Source organism: Blennius ocellaris (genome assembly GCF_963422515.1).
Source record: "Blennius ocellaris genome assembly, chromosome: 3".
In the NCBI taxonomy this organism is placed as follows: Eukaryota; Metazoa; Chordata; class Actinopteri; order Blenniiformes; family Blenniidae; genus Blennius; species Blennius ocellaris.
Window position 1 is genome coordinate 2,036,155 of NC_137652.1, and position 19,256 is coordinate 2,055,410.

The window sequence follows — 19,256 nt, forward strand, 5'->3', positions numbered from 1 at the left end:
CATATTATTTCCACAACAGTACAAAAAAACACCTTCAAAGCAGCAAATACTAACAAAATCCTCCTCATAGTTTGTCCTCTTGTGAAAGTTAAAGTTCATTCTGCCGCACAAAAAGCGCGTTTACACCACGAATCCACCACAGAAGAAGAATCGTCATCACAACCACCATAGAACACAACCAACGACCGTCGTCGTCCCTCAAGTCGTTAATTGAATGTGGCGATCGTTAATTGAAAAAAGGTGTCGCTGGCCCTTTAAGAGATGTTTTGCCTCCGCACGTGCTCGCCTTATATGGAGCAGCAACAAACGGTGACCGTTAGTTACCTCTGCTGCTGCTCGTCTGCGCTGCGCAGCGAGCGGCGCTATAAAAACCCGCAGGAGGAGAAAAAAACACTGTTTTGTCAGAGAACCGGAGGACCGGATGACCGGAGGACCGTTTTTTTTTTTGTAACCGAACCGGGGAATGAGAGTCCGTTCATGAGAGGCGGAGCAGCGGATATTCAGTAGAAATCGGTGAGTTCAAAGCTTTGTTGCGAGTTGTTTTCTTTGTTTTTGTTGTTGTTTTCGAGAGTTTCTTTGTTCAACAGAGACACGTTACAGGAAAAAAAAACAACATTAACTAATCACTTCCTGTGTATCTTCAGTTTAATGTGCATTTTCTTCCACTGAGCAAAAAAAAAAAAACTAACAAAAAAAAAGACAACAAATCTTTTTCAATATTTTTGCTGCTTTTTCAATTGCGAGTTAATTGCGTGTGAATTTTTTCACGGGAATCTGAGTAAGCTCGTGAAATGATGCTGAATAAACGTTGCATGTTAAAGGAATCGTCGGTGTTTGTGTAAAATGAGAAAAGCTTCTGGAGATTCGTGCTTCTTTTTTTGGCTTTCAGATGGGTTTTTGCAGTGGCTACTGTAAAGCGAGCCATAGTGTGAAACGACACTTCCGGTTAAGATTTTCAAAATTGAAGTCTACTTGTTGCGGCTTTCTTTGTTAAGATATTTTTGTTAAAACGACACTTTGTTAAAATCCCGACCGTGAACGTGGGATTTCGTAACAAAAATACAATCCTATATATATATATGTTGTTGTGTTATTTATTCTAAGTTGCGTATAAAATGTTTTTCAAGTCATCCATTAAGGTTAGGCAGGCAGCAGATGCAACCGTATTTTCTTTCAACTTGGAGTTTAATTGTGAAGGCTCGTTTACTTCCGGCGCGGTGTGGTTTCTGTGAACTTGCCGCTCCTTGCGGCCAGCAGCGCAGCTGATGACCGACAGTAACCTCGGAGCAACAGAACAATGAAACTGACGCACAAAAGTCACCGAAACGGACAATACATCGAGACATGGCGTCTGCGATGAAGGCTTTTGTGGCAGGAGTGTGTTTATTCACGACAATCAACTTAAAAATATATATTTTGTTTAATTATTACTATTGTCTTTTCTCTTCGTGCTTTTCTTTCTTTGCTTGTCTTGTCTTGTCTTTTAATTGGACCTTTTGCCTCGTTGTTCGTCCATCAGTGAATGTCTGCTGGAATAACGACGTCGACAAAATGGCACGCTCCCTGATGTCATGTCTGCAAAAACAATCTCCCGTTTATCAAAAAAAAAAAGAAAAAAGAAAAACCAAATGTCGAATTTATTCATTTCCTCAGAAACTCGCTCTTTATTTGATTCTCTGATCATTTCGACGTTCGTGAATTCAGGAAACAATTGATACGATAAAGGTGAAAAAGAAGAGAAAATATCTCTTTGATGAAAACACGTGAGCGAGGATTGATGGTAAACAAGTATATATATATTTATATAGAGAGAGAGAGACAGAAAACATGTGATTTTATTGGTCGCCGCTAGAGGCGCTGTCGCTCTGCACCATTTGTGCTGCACGTCGCCAGAAGAGACGCTCTTCTCTCCTCTCTTCTCTCTTCTCTTCTCTCGTCTTCTCTCCTCTCTTTTCTTCTCTCCTCCTCTCTCCTCTCTTCTCTTTTCTTCTCTTCTCCTCTCCTCTCTTCTCTCCTCTTCTCTCCTCTCATCTCCTCTCCTCTTCTCTTATTTGCACATTTAACTAAAAATGTCAGTAGAGTCGGGTTGTTTATTTCTTTATTTGTTGTTGTTGTTGTTGTTGTTGTTGGAGGAGGTGATGGAGGTGATGGTGTTTTCTGATGGATGACAAACGTTAAGATGAGAACATTCACAAAGGAACATGATTCAGATGTGAGGATAAAATGTCGTCTCATGATGAAAACGAAGGTGGAAATAATAAAAAATAATAATCAGTAATAATCAGTAATTATAAATAATAATAAGTAATAATAAATAATAATCAGTAATAATCAGTAATTATAAATAATAATAAGTAATAATAAATAATAATAAGTAATAATCAGTAATAATCAGTAATAATCAGTAATAATCAGTAATAATCAGTAATAATCAGTAATAATCAGTGAGGCTAGTTGGAATCTGTTAATATATAGGTTTACTTTTTTGTTTTCCTTGTCCTCCTCGTCCCCTTGTCCTCCTTATCGCCCTTGTCCTCTTGTCCTCGTGTCCTCCTCGCCCCCCTCGTCTTCCTTATCCCCCGTGTCCCCATGTCCTCCTCGTCCTCCCCGTACTCCTCATTCTCCTTGTCCTCCCCGTCCCCCTCGTCCTCCTTCGTCCCCCTCGGCCTCCCCATCCCTCTAGTCCTCCTTTGTCCTCCTCGTCTTCCCCGCCCCCCTTGTCCCCTTGTCCTCCCCGTCCTCCTTGCCCCCCTCATCCTCTTCGTCCCCATTGTCCTCCTCGTCCTCCAGCACTGCTGCACCAGCAGCGTCAGGCCGTCCCTCAGTGAGACACTCAGTGAGACACCCAGTGAGACACCCAGTGAGACACTCAGTGAGACACCCAGTGAGACACCCAGTGAGACACTCAGTGAGACACCCAGTGAGACACCCAGTGAGACGTCCAGTGAGACGCCCAGATGTTTGCTGCTCAGCAGAGTGACTCAGAAGGAGAACATCTGCACCAGGCGGTCAGGTCTTGCTGACGGGCCGATGTGGTGTTTGTTCATCCCAAAGTCCATGTTGGTTGTTTTTATTGCAACATTTAATACATTCCAGGAGATTCGTGCTTCTGCGGGGACGTTTAGTGAGTTTGTTAGGAAGGGACGAGCTGATTGGACCATAAAAAGACAGAATGGAGACGCTGCTTCAGCGTCTCCTGAGAGGAACTGGTATAAAACCAGACGAGGTTCACTTCCTCTCCGCCGTCCAGCACCTGATGGGTGACGGAGGCTGTCTAGCCCCTCCCCCGCCCTCGTCGTGAAAGTCTTGCCGTCCCTCACTTTACCTCGTTTTATCGGCTTCATTCCGCAGAAGAAGAAAACAACAGAAGCATAAAAACTAAGTCGGCCTCGACTCGTTTTGACATTTTCGGACTCCGGGGAATCGGAAGCGTTGGCGCCGGGGCCTCGCCGGGGCCAAGAGCCTCCAGGGATCAGAGTGCACGCCGCTTCCATTGACCGCTGATCGGAACATGTCGCCGTAAACCAATCAGCTCGCAATCCCACGACTTTTGATTCTGTAAAAGGGAAAAGCAAACAGACGAGAGGGACCGTGTGCAAGACGACGAGGAGAAGGTCTGACCAGAGCCACAGGTGACTGTAACTTTTAAAACAGATGAATCATCATGCCACCGTTGCCCCCCCACCCCCACCCCCCCCCCCACCCCCACCCCGACCTTTAGACAGCTGAGTCCCACATGAGGTGGAGGTTTGGAGCTGGTCTCAGTCAGTCGCTGGCGTCCTGCTGGATCTGGTTCCTCGGGGTTTCGTCCAACAGGTGAAGGACTTGTCATGACGAGTCGTTTCCGCCGGAGCTCTGCACGTCTCAGCGTCGTCCTCTGGTTCTGTGGTTTTTTTTTCTCGTCTCGTTCCCGATCGTGACTCGACCGCTGCTCGTGTCAAACAGCTTCCTGTCCTCGGTCGCGGTTTGCTGATTTCAGGACTTTCTCTTCTGCTTTAACGCGACTTTCCACGTCATCGTCGGTCAGAGTTTCCACATCTGATTAAAGCCACGTGGTTTCCGAAGGGTCTGAGACGGCGGCTGTGGACGAGGCGTCCCACAGGAGGACATTGTTGATCTGGTGGTGTTTCCTGTCCTCTCAGGTCCACGGCGAGGACAGGAGCTCAGTGAGGCTGGAGGACGGCACCATGGCGGTCTTCACTCAACTGGGTTTACTGCTGTGGAAGAACTTCACCTACCGACGGAGACAGACGGTGAGTCCAACCAGGAGCCCCCGCCTCCCTGAACCAGCTTCTCTGGTCCCCGAAAGACCGAGTCTTTCAGGTCCTTCAGCGTGATCCAGTCTCGTCTGGTGGACAACCGTCGGGACGTTGTTCAGTTCAACGTCCCAGCGAAGCTTCATCGCGTCACCATTTCACCGAATCAGCAACTTTCTATTACCACGATAAAGAGTCTGTGAGACGATATCCTGTCCTCCAGTCTGCTGGGACTGGAAAGTGTCCGTTTTACAAATGGCCGAGTCAGCGCAAGCTGCGACTGTGACACGTGTCACATGTCAGACCCTGAACCCAGACCCCAGACCCCAGACCCCCTCCAGGTCCCGTTGGTCAAATCCAGCCTCCGACGTGCAGGACAGAATGTCTTCGTGAGGACAACAGTGAGGACGTTTGTCCCGCTCAACGTGGCGTCTGTCGCTGCTTGCCTTCCAATCCACTTCCCGTCAGTCCACTTCCCGTCAGTCCACTTCCCGTCAGTCCACTTCCCGTCAGTCCACTTCCCGCCAGTCCACTTCCCGTCAGTCCACTTCCCGTCAGTCCACTTCCCGCCAGTCCACTTCCTGTCAGTCCACTTCCCGCCAGTCCACTTCCCGCCAGTCCACTTCCCGCCAGTCCACTTCCCGTCAGTCTACTTCCCATCAGTCCACTTCCCGCCAGTCCACTTCCCGCCAGTCCACTTCCCGTCAGTCCACTTCCCGCCAGTCCACTTCCCGTCAGTCCACTTCCCGTCAGTCCACTTCCCGCCAGTCCACTTCCTGCCAGTCCACTTCCCGTCAGTCCACTTCCCGTCAGTCCACTTCCCGCCAGTCCACTTCCTGTCAGTCCACTTCCCGCCAGTCCACTTCCCGTCAGTCCACTTCCCGCCAGTCCACTTCCCGTCAGTCCACTTCCTGTCAGTCCACTTCCCTCTGTCAGTCCACTTCCCGTCAGTCCACTTCCCGCCAGTCCACTTCCTGTCAGTCCACTTCCCGCCAGTCCACTTCCCGTCAGTCCACTTCCCGCCAGTCTGTTCTTAACGCTGAGACTCTCAGGCCAGATGGAGCATATGGGGCAACGCATAGTCTTATTAACCCCCCCCCCCTTTGCCCCCCCCTCCCCCATTAACCCATATTCTTCAGCCAGACGCAGCAGGATTATGAAGCCCAGCCTCTGACTGCTCTGACACGTACATACAAGTTATATTGGGGGTTTTTTCTCATTAATTTCTTTAAAAACGTCGTTTTTGTGTTTTTGTGTTTGTGTGTTTTGTGTTGACGATAATAAAAGTGTAGTGACGACTGGTGTCGCGGCGTTTTTCCTCTCAGATTCAGCTGCTGATTGAGATCATCTGGCCGCTGTTCATCTTCTTCATCCTGATTTCAGTACGGATCCACTATCCGCCCTACGAGCAGCACCAATGTGAGTCTTCTTCACCACATTTCAGTGATTCTACGCTCATTATTCTCCTTTTTTCATTTTTTTCCCCCCCCCACATGAATTCTGTTTAATCAAATTGAATTGTTGTTCCGTTGAAACGGTGTTGATTTAGTGCCAACGTGTCCCACATTTCATGTTTTCCTCACAGGATTTGTCAATATTTGTTCCACTGAGGGACCTTTGGCCCCCACTTTCCAAACTTTCACCACCATTTAACACTTTGAACCCCAAAAAAAACCGGTTCGATCTCCTTTTCAAATTAAAAATGTACCGAGCAGATAATTAAAATAATTAGTGCCAAAGTGAAGCATTCTGCTTTTGATAAAAAGAGGTTTGAGTTATAACGTATAATAAAGTACAGTAAAGTATTATTGTGTTCAGTACAAGAGAATTGATGGTAAATAATAGTATCACAGGTCAGATATGATGGATTGAACTTGGTAAATTGGTTGTTTCTCCTCACGGCAGTTAAAGGCGGCAGGAAAAGTAAAACTAGCAGATAAAAAACAGATTTAAAACTCGTCTTAAAACCCATTTTTATTCTTTGGCTTTTACCTCAGCGGGAGACTCTGCTCTGGTTTTAGTGCCTTCGTTTGTTTGTTTTTTATTGTTTTAACTTTTTATGTTTTGTTTATTGTTTTACCATCTGATTGTTTTTATTGCTTTAACTTTTTTATTGTTTTTATTGTTTTAATATTTTTATGTTGCCTCTCATATTTTTATTTCAATGTACAGCACTTTGTCTCAGCTCTGGCTGCTTAAAGCTTTATAAATAAAGTTGAGTTGAGTTGAGATAAGACCTTGACATTGCAGAGATAAAGTCACACTTTGGAAAAAAAAAAAATCAATAGAAATGTTCAATGGCAGCGGAAAAATACACGTTCCTACTAGTTTTCTGTTCAGTTTTCGTTGTGGTCAACGTTTCGCTCTGTAATCACATGATTCTGAGTTTACGACGTTAACGGCGGTAATATCGTACGATGATCTTCTTTTGTAAAAGTAAGTACTATGTTTGATGACTGGAGTGGATTCCTTCTCTCCAGGCCACTTCCCCAACAAGGCCATGCCCTCGGCGGGGACCCTGCCCTGGGTGCAAGGCATCATCTGCAACGCCAACAACCCCTGCTTCCGGAGCCCCACGCCCGGCGAGAGCCCCGGCGTCGTGGGCAACTTCAACGACTCCATGTAGGTGGAGGTTCCGTCTGCTGTCGTCGCTGTGGGACGTGCGTCCTCCACGGTCCGTCTCAACGTTTCTGTGTGTTTCTTCACACGTGGTCAGAATCTCTCGCCTCTTCATCGACGCCCAGAAGATCCTGCTCTACTCCCAGAACGACAAGAGCTACGAGGGCTACAAGGGGCTGCTGAGGGCCCTGAGGAAGCTGCAGAAGAACACGGCCCGTAAGAACCTCGCCTGGCCGATCGGCCGACAACGTGTTTGTTCGTTTTGTTCTTCCAGACTGCTTTGGCCGTCTTGGGTTGAGACGATCGGAGCTCCAGTGAAGCGCCGATGTAGATTAGCGAATTTAGAAGCAGTGAGAAAGTGAGACGAACTTCCTGGACTGTGTCGTCCGTGCCGAGCAGAGTTCGAATTACGGGGGAGCTAAGGGGAGCCGGGCTCCCCTGAAAGGGACCTGAGCTCCCCTGAAAGCCTAATTTGAAAAATTTAGGGGTAGCTCTAAAAACGCTGATCGGAAAATAGGGCTCCCCCGAAAGCCACGTTGTAATTCGAACCCTGGTGCCGAGGTTAGCGAGGAGGGTGGGGCCTCCTTATCGCTGCCTGCCAGCCGGAGTGCACCCCCCCCCCCCCCACCCCCCACCCCCCCGGGCGTCGCTGGTCCGTCTCTTCAGGGACCGACGAGGCAGGAAGAACTGAAAAATGTGCGCCACCCTGGAAGTGGATGTTTAATCTCAGATCTGATGTCTCCACTTCCTGTCTCGTCTCAGGACGCTTGTCCCTGACGAAACACGTGATGTCGTTTCTGGTAGTTTCTAGTAGTTTCTAGTAGTTTCTAGTAGTTTCTCTGATATTTCCAGACTTATTTCTAATGTCTGAGTCAGAAAAGCTCCATGAGAGTCCCGTCTTTCTAACAGAGAATTTTCTCTGGACTTGCTGAAAACGTCCTGAAGTGACTTGACTTCTGTGAAAACTCAGTCTGTCCTCGTGATTTTCTTCTGGATTTCCTTGGAGCGCTCAGTATTTGCAGAAGCGTCTGAAGGGAAATCTCCAGTCATATTTCCCACAAGGACACGAAGGCAACCGGGACAAACAAACGGCGGCGGCATTAATCCCCCACGGAGCCAACACACAACGGGAAACGTATTAAAGTCTATCCCATAATGCTTTTCCCCCGCGGAGGCAAATACATAAGGGGAAAAGCTTTGCAGGATGGGGTCTGGCAGCAGTAAGCTGCTGTAAACTGCCGACCTCGGCAAAGTCTGGGCGTCTGATTAGACGGGCTCTTCTTCATGTGGGTCCAGTCTTGACGCTCGCTAATCAGCTCAGCTCGCCGCTCCGGTTTCATGTCAGACGCTCATGTGAGGGTGGAGTGAGTCTGCCAGCAGAAATGTATGGAACGACTCCTACAAAATAAAAGCACAGTCTCAAAAAATGTACATCAGAGCGATTGAAAAAATGTTCTCCATGTTTAATGGAGTTACTGGATCATCGTAGAGGACGTTCCTTCAAATGGTTTTGTCTTTACCGTCTCCTTTTTATAACATCGCAACGTAATATTCATTTATTTATTTATTTGTTTATTTTATTTTGACACAGCTTTTGTGCATCTGGGCACTTTTGTCATAGTTTATTTAATTTTAATTTTAATTTTAATTTTAATTTTAATTTTAATTTTAATTTTAATTTTAATTTTAATTTTAATTTTAATTTTAATTTTAATTTTAATTTTAATTTTAATTTTAATTTATATATATGTATATATATATATATATATATATATATTTTTTTTTTTATATATTGGCAGTTCATTTAATTCTAACAGCTTTTGTGCATCTGGGCACTTTCGTAATAGTTTATTTAGTTTTAATTTTAATATCAATTTTAATTTCAATTTTAATTTCAATTTTAATTACAATTTTAATTTCAATTTCAATTTATATTTAAAAAACTATTTATATCTATATATTGGCAGTTGATTTAATTCTAACAGCCTTTGTGCCTCTGGTGACTTTGGCCACAGTTTAATAATTGATGAATTAGCTGTCATGTGTGACGGTGCTCAGTGTGAACAGAGCTGCTGCAGATGTTAGGGTTAGGGTTAGACGCCATGAGAACTACAGCTTGGATGAAAAGAGTCTCTCATTAATACCTGGTGGATCAGGGACATTTAACCTGCGAGGGAAAAGAGGCGCCGAACTGTTTTTGTGGTAGAGATGAGTCTTAAGCCTATAGATACCAACATAGCTTCCCTGGGATTGACCTCTAATCTGCGTCTATTGGATTCCTGGTTTATTTATAACGCAAACCTGAAACATTCAACAAGAGTCCAGCGTCAATCCTTTTTCTTCTGCGTTTGGCTTTTTTCTCCGAACACAAAAGCGTAAAGTCCAAGTCAAGTGAGGATTTCTGAGATATTTAACTTTCCTCCCTTCAAAAACGACATTTTCAGTCAGAAGTTTTAAAGTGGAGACTTTTAGAGTTTGCATTAAAAACTCTTAAAAGCACGAGGGTGTGTGTGTGTGTGGCGGCGGTGTGTCCGGCGATGGAGCCTCCACCCTCGGGCTCAGCTGGCCAAAGACATGAGGCGTCTCAGAAATGCACGACCGTCGTCCTGCTTTGAAGAGTCACATTTAAACGCTCTGTTATTTGCCGTGATTTTAAAGTGGTGCCAACAAATGAGCGTGTTGCTGTGCAGGGAACCAGCCCGTCCAGCAGCCGCCGGGTTCCTGAGGCCTGTTATGTCAGGATTAACTAATGCAGAAGAGACGTGTGAAGGCCTCTCAGGGTCAACGTGGGGTTCTGCCCTCACACTCCTCCACCATCAACACAAACAAACACTGACGAGCCCCCATTAGATAAGACTTCTTGTGTTGTCCTACTTTAAAAAAAGAAAAAAGAAAAAGGCTTTGGCCTTGATCTCTGAGTGGATTTCAACCACTTAGATCATAAGAATTAAAGAAACAACAAACACAGAGCAGATGAAACAGAGCAGCAGGTTCATGTTTTATCTCAGCGTCAGTCTGGTTTGTCCTCGAGGACTCTGGGAGTCTGGAAGCTCCGGCTCCCTGCTGGGACGCTGATTAGACCTTATTACTGCTCCCTGGTCGCCGGCCACTGAGGGTTCAGGTCACACACACACACACACACACACACACACACACACACACACACACACACACACACACACACACACACACACACACACACACACACACACACAGCCGTGGTGGTTGACGCCAGACGAGCTGCATAAACACCCAGAAGACACTTTGTTCTCTTTGACTTCCTCTCATGAGACGAGGCGGTGTTTCCTGTGTGTGTGTGTGTGTGTGTGTGTGTGTGTGTGTGTGTGTGTGTGTGTGTGTGTGTGTGTGTGTGTGTGTGTGTGTGTGTGTGTGTGTGTGTGTGTGTGCACCGCAGGACTGTGTGTGTGTTTGTAAAGTCACTATAGTTAATATATATATTCTTTATTATTGCAGACACAGGTCCATATATGAAAAAACAAAAAGACAAATACAGAAGAAAAAAGGAAAAAAAATTATATTAATATTCAAATGAAGGTTTTGTGTCACTGAAGACGATGATATTTTTTAATGTCATCGTTTTGAGTATTGATTTTTTTTTTTTTTTTGGTCAGTAGAATTTTTTTTTTTTTCATTTTTTTTTTTATTAAAAAAAAGACAGTAGAATTTTTTTTTTTCATTTTTTTTTTTTTTAAATTAAAAAAAAGACATTTCTAAATACATTACAGTCATTCCAATGTGCTTTTATAGAGAAAATAGAGAACATTTTTGATAATGACGGCAGAAATGGTGGCGGTCAAAGCAAAAATACTTATAGATTATATTTAATCTGTTTAACACTCAGAACATTGATCACAAAACATACAGTGGATAGAAAAGTGGCATTAAATCAACAATATAGAAGCATAGAACAAGACAGGGTCAATATCGACGCTGATTTATTATATTATTGACCAGTGTAAAGTGACATTCATTCAGTTTATGTAATAAAGGCTCATATTTTGATCCGTGCTGTTTCCCCGATGTGTCTCGTGTTCCTTCGTTTCCTGTCGTTCACCTCGTCCTCCTGTACTTTTCCCCTCCAGGTTTCAAGCTGAAGGACTTCTTGAGAGACAACGAGACGCTGTCCCACTTCCTGCACCACAACGCGTCTCTTCCCCGCCACGCGCTGAAGCAGATCGTCGAGGCCGACGTCAACCTGGAGAAGGTGACGCTTCTTTGATTGGCCTTCGTCGCTCCTCCTCCTCCTCCTCCTCCTCCTCCTCCTCCTCCTCCTCCTCAGTGACAAACAGCAACACAGCCTCTGCTGGGCCGCTGCTCCCGCTAAGCTCTTAATACCCCGGGGGGGGGGGGGGGGGGGGTCTGTACTGGCTATTTGGCAGTCGCCTGTCTGTTATTTGCCGTTTGTCATTTTTTTAAACAAAAAGAAAAAATCTAGCAGGCGATACTGTAAATAATGTGTTTTTACTTTTTCTCCAGTTCATCACATCAAGTTGTATTTATTCATTATGAGTGATTTAATCTCCACCTGTGTGAACACACACACACACACACACACACACACACACACACACACACACACACACACACAGAAACATAACGCAGCCTGATCAATAAGCTGGTGGACTGGGTCTCCCCGGCTCCGCCTCCACAGCAGCTTCCATCACATCATCCTGTTCTTTTGATTGGGAGGGCGGAAGTCACATGACCCACACACACACACACACACACACACACACATTTCCCCTCACGTGCAGAGACAGAAGCTCAGAGACCAATTCCCGTTCCACCGTCACAGATTGTGGTCGGAGGCGGAGCTCCGAGGAGCAGCGGCAGAATTAAAACGCAAAAAAAAAACAAAACAAAAAAAAACGTTTGACTGGAAAAATGATGATTTTAAATTCTCTCTGGGAGGATAAAGAAGATTTACACTGCAGCAACCAGACTGACTGCTTGATCTGTGTGTGTGTGTGTGTGTGTGTGTGTGTGTGTGTGTGTGTGTGTGTGTGTGTGTGTGTGTGTGTGTGTGTGTGTGTGTGTGTGTGTGTGTGTGTGTGTGTGTGTGTGTGTGTGTGTGTGTGTGTGTGTGTGTGTGTGTGTGTGTGTGTGTGTGTGTGTGCGTGTGTGTACAGTACATAGTCTGGCAGACATGATGGCAAAACACTGAACAGCCAAGGACATTTAGAAGTCAGGCAGCTCTTTTCACACACACACACACAAATACAAACACACACACACGCACACACACACACACACACGTACGTTCAGCTCGTTGCGTCACGCGGCTGCAGCAGGACGTCACACCGGGGTTTTTAACGTCCCTCCATCTTTTCTGAATTCTGATCGCTGGTTGGTTGTTCAGTCCGTCCTGTGAATCCTGGACAGACGTCACCGTGAGACGTCTCGTCTCACCGTGTCTCACAGTGACGTCTCGTCTCACCGTGTCTCACCGTAACGTCACGGTGAGACGGGACGTCACGGTGAGACACGGTGACGTCTCGTCTCAACGTGTCTCACGGTGAGACGAGACGTCATCGTGTCTCACGGTGACGTCTCGTCTCACGCTGACGTCTCGTCTCACCGTGTCTCACGGTGACGTCTCGTCTCACCGTGTCTCACGGTGAGACGAGACGTCATTGTGTCTCACGGTGACGTCTCGTCTCACGGTGACGTCTCGTCTCACCGTGTCTCACGGTGACGTCTCGTCTCACCGTGTCTCACCGTAACGTCACGGTGAGACACGGTGACGTCTCGTCTCACCGTGTCTCACGGTGAGACGAGACGTCATTGTGTCTCACGGTGACGTCTCGTCTCACGGTGACGTCCCGTCTCACCGTGTCTCACGGTGAGACGAGACGTCATCGTGTCTCACCGTGTCTCACGGTGACGTCTCGTCTCACCGTGTCTCACCGTAACGTCACGGTGAGACGAGACGTCATCGTGTCTCACCGTGACGTCTCGTCTCACGGTGACGTCTCGTCTCACCGTGTCTCACGGTGAGACGAGACGTCATCGTGTCTCACCGTGACGTCTCGTCTCACCGTGACGTCTCGTCTCACCGTGTCTCACGGTGACGCCTCGTCTCACGGTGACGCCTCGTCTCACGGTGACGTCCCGTCTCACCGTGTCTCACCGTGACGTCTCGTCTCACCGTGACGTCCCGTCTCACCGTGTCTCTCGGTGACGCCTCGTCTCACGGTGACGTCCCGTCTCACCGTGTCTCACCGTGACGTCTCGTCTCACCGTGACGTCCCGTCTCACCGTGTCTCTCGGTGACGCCTCGTCTCACGGTGACGTCCCGTCTCACCGTGTCCCCCCGTGTCCCCCCCCCCCGTGTGTCCAGGTTCTCACTAAAGGCTTCGGCTTCCACCTCCGGGACCTCTGCAACGCCACGCCGCTGGAGGACTTCGTCCACATCGCCGACCGCAACGTTTCCCGCATGACTCAAGACATCATCTGCAGGTCGTCCAGCGACTGGCTGGACCAGGCCCAGAGCCACTTCCTGTCCAACCTGGACTTCCTGAAGCCCATCAGGGTGAGTCCTCCCTCGGAGCTCAGCACACCAACAAGGTCTCGTTTGGCAGGAAAAGCTCGAGCTTCCAGGAAGACGAGGATCCAGAAGGAGGGAGAAACGGTTCCTCAGTAGAACTTACGGTTCTCCTGTCGTTAGATTTCAAAGTAAAACTTTTTGAAGGTCAACCAGCTGATTGAACCCAAAAACCTTCCCCACGTTCAGAAGCACCTTTTCCTGCTGCTTCCTGTGGCTCTTCCACAACACCCCCCCCCCCCCCTCCCTGTAAAACCTGAGACCTCATGTGAGTCACCAGAGTAAAACGAAAAACAAGCTGGGAACAAGACGTGATGAGGTTCAGGACAAGAGACAAGAGACAAGAGACAAGAGACAAGAGAGGACGTCTCAGGAAGGATTGATAGTGTTTGTCAGGGATTGAGACTCACTATGAACCTCAGGATAAAGAAAGAGTTGGTGGAACGAAGCAGAGACGTCCAGGAAACAAACCTTCTGCTATCGGTGTCAAACATTCCAGCAGGCGACAACCTGCGAGTGACGGAACACCGGGGGGGCTAGGTCACCCCACATGCTCCTCCTCCTGCTGCTGCTCCTCCTGCTGCTGCTCCTCCTGCTCCTCCTCCTGCTCCTCCTGCTGCTCCTCCTCCTCCACCTGCTCCTCCTCCTCCTTCTGCTGCTCCTCCTGCTGCTCCTCCTCCTCCACCCTCCTCTTCCTCCTCCTCCTGCTCCTCCTCCTCCACCCTCCTCCTCCTGCTGCTCCTGATCCTCCTGCTCCTCCTCCTTCTGCTCCTCCTGCTCCTTCTGCTCCTCCTGCTCCTCCTCCTCCTGCTCCTCCTCCTCCACCCTCTTCCTCCTGCTCCTCCTCCTCTTCCTCCTCCTCCTCCTCCTGCTCCTCGTCCTCCACCCTCCTCTTCCTCCTCCTCCTCCTCCTCCTCCTGCTCCTCCTCCTCCACCCTCCTCCTTCTCCTCCTGCTCCTCCTGCTGCTCCTCCTCCTCCACCCTCCTCCTCCTGCTGCTCCTGCTCCTCCTCCTTCTGCTCCTCCTGCTCCTTCTGCTCCTCCTGCTCCTCCTCCTCCTCCTCCTGCTCCTCCTCCTCCACCCTCCTCCTCCTCCACCCTCTTCCTCCTGCTCCTCTTCCTCCTCCTCCTCCTCCTCTTCCTCCTGCTCCTCCTCCTCCACCCTCCTCTTCCTCCTCCTCCACCCTCCTCTTCCTCCTCCTCCTCCTCCTCCTCCTCCCTCTCTCACCTTTTACACACTGTAATCTCTCTTTTTCTCTCACTCACCCTCTTTATAAGAAGGTTTTTCTAGATGTTCTCCCCATGACACCACAACGTTTCCACTCGTTTCATTCCAGACGACCAAACAACAACAACAACAACAACCTTTTTCCTCACATGTTGTTTTTCCCTGCCGTGACGTTCCAGAGCGTTCCAGAGTGTATACTGACGTTGTGTTCCCCGGTGTCGTCCCACAGAAGGACGTGAGGTCCGACCCCAAGATCGTCCAGGAGGTGTCCGCGGCGACCGACGGCCTCCTGCAGAGCCTGGGGGCGCTGGCCGTGGAGGTAACCCCCCCCCCCCCCCCCCCCCCCCACAGGGCAAACCACTCTGTTCAAACACAACCCAGCTGTTTGTTTCCAAGGTCCAGGCGTCAGCAGTTTGTCTGGAGGAAATCAATCCTTACCAGGAATCAGGCAGGGTGGGGCAGAGTAGAGCCTCGCCGTCCGGCGGAGCTTTGACTCATGAGGAAACCTGCTGAAAAGACTCCTTTTACCTTTTTACATTTGATCCCTGCTGAGAAATACATGAGAGCCAGTGAGAGCTGCTGCACGCCAACTTACAGGGTAGTACAGGGTAGTACAGGGTAGTACAGGGTAGTATATAGTACAGGGTCGTACAGGGTAGTACAGGGTAGTACAGGGTAGTACATAGTACAGGGTAGTACAGGGTAGTATATAGTACAGGGTAGTACAGGGTAGTACATAGTACAGGGTAGTACAGGGTAGTATATAGTACAGGGTAGTACAGGGTAGTACAGGGTAGTACATAGTACAGGGTAGTACAGGGTAGTACAGGGTAGTACATAGTACAGGGTAGTACAGGGTAGTATATAGTACAGGGTAGTATATAGTACAGGGTAGTACATAGTACAGGGTAGTACAGGGTAGTATATAGTACAGGGTAGTACATAGTACAGGAGCCTGACTCAGCCTTTTACCAGCTGCACTGTCCTCACACACACACACACACACACACACACACACACACACACACACACACAGACACACACACACACACACACACACACACACTCCTGTAAGTGAGCCTGGGCGCTGGAATGCAGCGAGGACAGTTGCTGGGACTGAAACACAAAACAACACAAACTTCTTTTCTCTGCTTCTCATGTGATGCTGAGTGAGTCGGACTTCAACCCGCAACCGTGTGCTGCTGCTTCGTCCTGCTAACACATTATACTATTATACTACTCAAATTAAACGACAAACAGAAATCGCCATTGTTCAGTTTGATCCACGCTTTTGCCATATTGTTTATTAATTTTTTTTATTTATTTCAAACGAGCTCATGTTGATTATTTCAAAGTGTTCCTGTGGTTCCAACACAGTTTTATCGTCACTAAAATATCTTGTTCTTTCTCCGTCTGGAGCCGATTATTTATACTGCTGGTGGACAAATGCACTTTAGTAACCTCTGTTTCCAAACCAGTAATCACCTGCAGGCTGCAGAGCTTATCAGCGCTGCAAGACGGAAATAGCCAACGTTTAAATGTTCTTTCACAATAAAATCCATCCGTGATTTTCAACAGAGGGTCTGATGGTTAAAAGATGATGTCGGATGTGAAAATACATCAATTATTGCTTTGGAAACCGGAAAATGTGGTTCCACTCTGCATTTTCAAGACAACTTTTGAATGTAAAGTTTGAATTGAATTTTGATTTTGGTTTGGTGATAATCACTAAATTACTCAGCCTTTAGATCCTGAGTGTAATGAGATTGTTTCCTCGAGGCGAAGCAAGAGTTTATATCTAAAATCTCACTAAGTTATGAGAAAGTCATAATTACAGTCATGACTCAGTCATCATCTAATCTTACAAACATTATTAAGCCACTCAGAAAAAACCATTTAATTTCAGTCAAGGCACTTTTTTTTTTAAACATTTGTGACTTTCTCTCTTCATGTTGTACTTAGTAAAGCAAAGAGGGGTTTTATATAAACTTTAATAATAAGCTCTGCGTCATTTTAACATTTTCAGTGCGACTTTATTCTGAAACTCCAAAACGGATCACATTGTGATGGAAATGTATTTAAAATATTCTTTCTTCTTCTTTCAAGCAGCCGCTTGAACTTTAATGACCTCATTGTGTGTGTGCGTGCGTGTGTGTGTGTGTGTGTGTGTGTGTGTGTGTGTGTGTGTGTGTGTGTGTGACTCACCTCGTTTCTCCCAAACTAACATGACAACCAGCCCAACAGGGAGATGACACATTAATTTAGTCATAACTGAAGCATTTTCAGCACAGAGTCACGCTCACACACACACACACACACACACACACACACACACACACACACACACACGCACACAGTACTTGATGTACTGTTTGATGTGGCTGCCGCCGAGCAGAAGGACATCAGTTCTGACTTCCGTTCGCTCGACGAGGTTTAAAAACGTCTGAATGTTTGGCTTGAAGCCAAAACGAGTTCAGAAGACGAGTCGCTGTGTTTGTTTACAACGATCAGCAATAAAAGTGTTAAGTGTCCTGAAACTGGGCAAACAGAACTTGTCACGGCACGTCACCGCTGGTGTGTGTGTGTGTGTGTGTGTGTGTGTGTGTGTGTGTGTGTGTGTGTGTGTGTGTGTGTGTGTGTGTGTGTGTGTGTGTGTGTGTGTGTGACCGACAGTAACCTTTCTTCAGTTCCCATGTTTCTCAGTTCACTTCCACTTCCTGTTCCTCGGTGACCTTTCACACACTTTTCTCATCTCGCTACATTTTCTCTTATATCTCTTATATATTTTCTATTATATCTTTTTTTCTACTTCCAGTTTTACTTATTGAAATTTCACTGATCAGTTTCACTTTCTGTGATAATTTCTTCTTTTTTTGTAAGATAAGAAAACGGAAACGACAAAGTAATAAAAGGAAAACAGATAAGATTAGTTACAAAGAAGTGAAAAGACTAAAGAGTAAATAAGTCAAAGAAAAAAGAACAAACAAACAATGACCCTAAGACAAGACATCACACATACACTCGTTCATACTTGACTATACACTAGAATCTCTCTTTCTAGCTTGATTTTATTTGAAGACTTCAAGTTCACTTTCATCTCCAGACCCTTCCTCCCTCTTCACCCTCCTCTCTCTCTCCGTCTCCATCCCTCCTCTCTCTCTCCGTCCCCGTCCCTCCTCTCTCTCTCCATCCCTGTCCCTCCTATCTCTCTCTCCGTCCCTCCTCTCTCTCTCTCTCTCTGTCCCTCCTCTCTCTCTGTCCCCGTCCCTCCTCTCTCTCTCTGTCCCCGTCCCTCCTCTCTCTCTCTGTCCCCGTCCCTCCTCTCTCTCTCTGTCCCCGTCCCTCCTCTCTCTCTCCGTCCCTGTCCCTCCTATCTCTCTCTCCGTCCATCCTCTCTCTCTGTCCCCATCCCTCCTCTCTCTCTCTGTCCCTGTCCCTCCTCTCCATCCCCGTCCCTCCTCTCTCTCTCCATCCCTCCTCTCTCTCTCCGTCCCTCCTCTCTCTCTCCGTCCCCATCCCTCCTCACTCGGGGACATTAATTGCGTCTCCACATTTGAATGTGTTTAGTGACGACGTGTCTCCTGACCTGGAGCTCACACCAATATAAATATAAATATAAATATATGTTTCTGATCAACCTGAGCTCGAAAGCAGGAGAGTTTCTACTAATTTACCAAGAGTTTCAACCTGTTGTGAATGAAAACCTCCAGATTCCTGGTATTTTATTATAAACTGCAACACACACACACACACACACACACACACACACACACACACACACACACTCACACACACACACACTGATAGGCCGGGGCCCAGCAGTTATATTTATCTCCGTCATGCAGGCGTCCCGGTGCCGAGCGTCTCCTCCTTCCCTTCAGGTCCACGACTCCTGGTCGTATAAAAGCCCTTCGCCTGGAGGGAAACGTGTGATTTGACTTCTTCTCTTCACACGTCGCTGAGATTTCCTGCAGACGGAAACTAGAATAGAACTAGAATAGAAAATACTCTGATTAAACTTTATACGTCCTGCTGAATCACAATAATGACCGACTGATGGTCCACTGACTTCCTTTACTAGCTTTATATGTACTTTGATGTACAACCTCAAAGGATTTCAGTAAAAATGCTTGAAGCGCCATAATGCAAGTGGTTGAAACCAGCGAGTTGAGCGTCACACAGGAGACGTGTCCACATGTGTCTCCGGTCCAAGAAGCTGCGTGTCCCGGGCGGTGAGTCCAGCTCCGTAACGAGACTCTGCCGGTGTCGCCCTGCAGCTCGCCGGAATGAAGAGTTGGAAGGACATGCGAAAAGAGATCCTGTACCTGACGGCCAACGCCACTGGATCCCCCAACCAGATGTACCAGGCCGTGTCCCGGATCGTCTGCGGACACCCGGAGGGGGGCGGCCTCAAGATCAAGTCCCTCAACTGGTACGAGGACAACAACTACAAGGCCCTGTTCGGTAACCACGGCAACGACAGCGACAGCGATCCCCTGTCCACCTACGACAACTCGTCCAGTGAGTGTCCGCGTCTCCTCGCGTCAACGGACGTCCCCTTCGGTGGGGGGGGGGGGACGGGCCGGGAC

At 47.5% G+C, this 19,256-nt stretch overlaps 1 protein-coding gene across 4 annotated transcripts in view; it reads left to right on the plus strand.

Annotated features, from left to right (window-relative positions):
* Positions 1 to 377: 377 nt before the first annotated feature.
* LOC308128612 (phospholipid-transporting ATPase ABCA1-like) overlaps positions 378 to 19,256 on the plus strand; it is a 35,503-nt gene continuing 16,624 nt past the window's right edge. For all 4 annotated transcript variants that reach the window (XM_080494236.1, XM_080494237.1, XM_080494238.1 and 1 more), the window contains exons 1-9: positions 378 to 513; positions 4,143 to 4,253; positions 5,582 to 5,675; positions 6,737 to 6,878; positions 6,973 to 7,091; positions 10,979 to 11,100; positions 13,237 to 13,428; positions 14,897 to 14,986; positions 18,945 to 19,188. In XM_080494236.1, the coding sequence (XP_080350362.1) occupies positions 4,188 to 4,253; positions 5,582 to 5,675; positions 6,737 to 6,878; positions 6,973 to 7,091; positions 10,979 to 11,100; positions 13,237 to 13,428; positions 14,897 to 14,986; positions 18,945 to 19,188 (1,069 nt within the window). In that variant the 5' untranslated portion in view covers positions 378 to 513; positions 4,143 to 4,187. The remainder of the gene's footprint in view (positions 514 to 4,142; positions 4,254 to 5,581; positions 5,676 to 6,736; positions 6,879 to 6,972; positions 7,092 to 10,978; positions 11,101 to 13,236; positions 13,429 to 14,896; positions 14,987 to 18,944; positions 19,189 to 19,256) is intronic.